Raw genomic sequence first — 2,619 nt, forward strand, 5'->3', positions numbered from 1 at the left:
TGGATTTCTTACTTTTATTCCAAGAAGAGTGGCGTATATAAGGAAATTAGAGCTTTCATCAAAAACAGCATTGGGCTGCGGAGCGCTCTCGGTTTTTTCAAGGTCCTTCTCAACTGCCATTCTTCTACCAAAGTCAATTGCTTCAAGCCTGTATAATGGAGCATCACTCCTCTGCAGATCTTGGGCCACCTAATAGTGGAATAAATCATTAAGATCAATGTGAAAACAACATGTAAGGAAAAAACATAGAATATGTAACCTTACCTCAAGTGACTCATCATATACCCGCCTCAGTTTACCAGTTATAAACCAGAACACGCGAATCCTACGATCAGGAGATGTAACAGAAAACTGTCTACCATCTGGACTCACCTGAAATGAAAATTACAAAACTTAGAGACGAAAACTTGCACTATGATTTTCATCGGACATATAAATTGCTTATATCTGCATTTTAAGCACCTAAAGAAAAACTAAAGATACTAAATGCCACATAAGTACCTCAATTGCAGAGATTGTTGTTTTGCACTTTGCAATCTCAAAGAGATTTGTATCACTCTTCAGTTTAAAGTTTACCCTACAACAACAAGTAAAAGGTCAAATTGTGAACTATAGGTGACTTGAAAGCAACCCATCAACCATACTCAAATTCTAAAGATGGTCAACTCAGAAGTTGGCGACTAAAGTACTTCTACTACATGCTGCTCTTTGCGTCATTCTCAGCAATATGATATTTAACTACATTAGCTACTCACAGAAAACAGCTATGCTCCTCTTACCCTACAGACTACAGGCTACAACTAATGAAAGCGTTTATGATAAGAAGTTAAACAAGGACATACTCATCCTCCGGAAACTGCAATGTCGCTGGACTCCAGTATTCAATAATTCCTTTTGTGTCACCAGAGATCATTGTGTCCGAAACAGGATTGTACTTCATGACTTTAATTGGATTCATATGTATCTGGGCATACATAGATTAAGAAAGGAAAACCTTTTTAGCTTTGTATAAAATGATGAGTCAAGAAATAGCAACAAAAGAAAAACAGATTGAAACAAACCTCTCTTGAAGCAATGGGTTCGTTGGAACCAGAACGGGGATCATAAATGTGCACAAACGATGAGTTTCGGTCACTAACAGCAAGTTTGGCTTTGACATCCCCTTGTTTGTAGACCCACTCAACAGCACCAGGGATATATGGCAAAGCGATCATAGCCATCATGTCGTAGTTGACAACATCATATATTTTAACAGCATGATCATTTGAGATTGTACAGCAAAGCAAACCATCAATGCTAACCTGCATTGCTGAAACGAGTCATAGTTGATAACAGAACTAAACACATTCACAAAAACTGTGGAAACCATATTACGTCTAACTATAAGTTCCCACCAGGTCAACTATCTTCATTCATAAAATATATAAATAAAAAGCTAATCTTTCAGTCAAACATGGAGCATATGCCTGGATTTGAGGTGACAGTATCTTAGATCTAAAAAAAAAGAGTTCACATTGTAAATCACTGGCGATACTTACCGCTAGACCTTCAATAGGACCGAGATGGGAACGGAAATGCTTAGCAAACTCGATACCAACTCCCTTTTTCTTCCAAAATTTCAAGTGACCTAGATTATGAAACAAAACATACTTATAACAACCAAAATGATATATACAGAAAAGTTTCACTGTAATCCATTAGTATCTGTGCTTTGACATTACAAACCCAGAATGTAATCACAAATCACATAAATACCACAAATATCAGAGAACATTACCATCTATGCTTCCACTTATGAAGAAATCAGCTGCTGAAACAGCAACATGCGTAACTACATCTCGATGCATATAACTTTTCTCATACCTGGAGAAAGAGAAAGCAAAAAAGGATACAAATCTCATGAATTCACAGATTACAAGCATACAAATCTCATGAATTCCAAAAAGCTAAGTTGAAGCAGTAATAAAAACCACCAATGTATTATTAACTAGGACTCAACTAAGGCTAAATTGTCACTAATTCGAGAATTTGCATTGCAAATGTGAGCTCGTTAACGAGTTTAATTCCATTAGGTTACGGAGAAGTAAGCACCAACTCTTCGAAACTAAAACCCTAAACCCCAAAACTTGACTCGACTAGATTGATGAGGAACAGAGAAAGTTCTAAAGTACTTACATATTAGCAGAAGGAAGCGAATCAAGATAAGCTTGCTCGAACTGAAGCGGACGTTTGCGTTTTCCTCGTGGAGCAGGTCCAGGTCCGACTATCGCATCCTCCTCCTCCTCCACTTCAGGCGGCGGCACCGCAACCACCGCCAATTCTTTAATCGGACTCGCGGTTCCACCGTTCTTCGATTCTTCCTCCATTGATCTCTCTACTCTCTTCCTCAACTCAAAACTCCTCCGTCGATTGAAAGCAACTTCGAATTTTCAGAAAGAGACGGTAAAAAGAAGAGAGAAGGGAAGTTTAGATTCATGAACTAAACATTTCTATTGGGCCTGAAAAGCCCATATATAAATTAATGAGCTTAATAACCCAATTAAATATTTGCAGAATTTTTAGTCTCCTAATTCAAACTCTGTTGGTAAAAAAAAAAAAAAAAAAAAAAAAAAAAAAAAA

The 2,619-nt window shown here is 37.3% G+C and overlaps 1 protein-coding gene across 1 annotated transcript in view; it reads right to left on the reverse strand.

Moving 5' to 3' along the window:
• The window catches only part of LOC104780306 (peptidyl-prolyl cis-trans isomerase CYP71-like), a 6,263-nt gene extending 3,818 nt beyond the window's left edge, over positions 1–2,445 (reverse strand). Inside the window, exons 1-8 of the mRNA XM_010504805.2 lie at positions 2,176–2,445; positions 1,778–1,863; positions 1,539–1,627; positions 1,062–1,301; positions 843–964; positions 502–577; positions 265–372; positions 13–189 (exon numbers count right to left, since the gene is read on the reverse strand). Coding sequence (XP_010503107.1) covers positions 13–189; positions 265–372; positions 502–577; positions 843–964; positions 1,062–1,301; positions 1,539–1,627; positions 1,778–1,863; positions 2,176–2,366 — 1,089 coding nt within the window. The 5' untranslated portion in view covers positions 2,367–2,445. The remainder of the gene's footprint in view (positions 1–12; positions 190–264; positions 373–501; positions 578–842; positions 965–1,061; positions 1,302–1,538; positions 1,628–1,777; positions 1,864–2,175) is intronic.

Source organism: Camelina sativa, chromosome 4 (assembly GCF_000633955.1).
Source record: "Camelina sativa cultivar DH55 chromosome 4, Cs, whole genome shotgun sequence".
NCBI classification, from domain to species: Eukaryota; Viridiplantae; Streptophyta; class Magnoliopsida; order Brassicales; family Brassicaceae; genus Camelina; species Camelina sativa.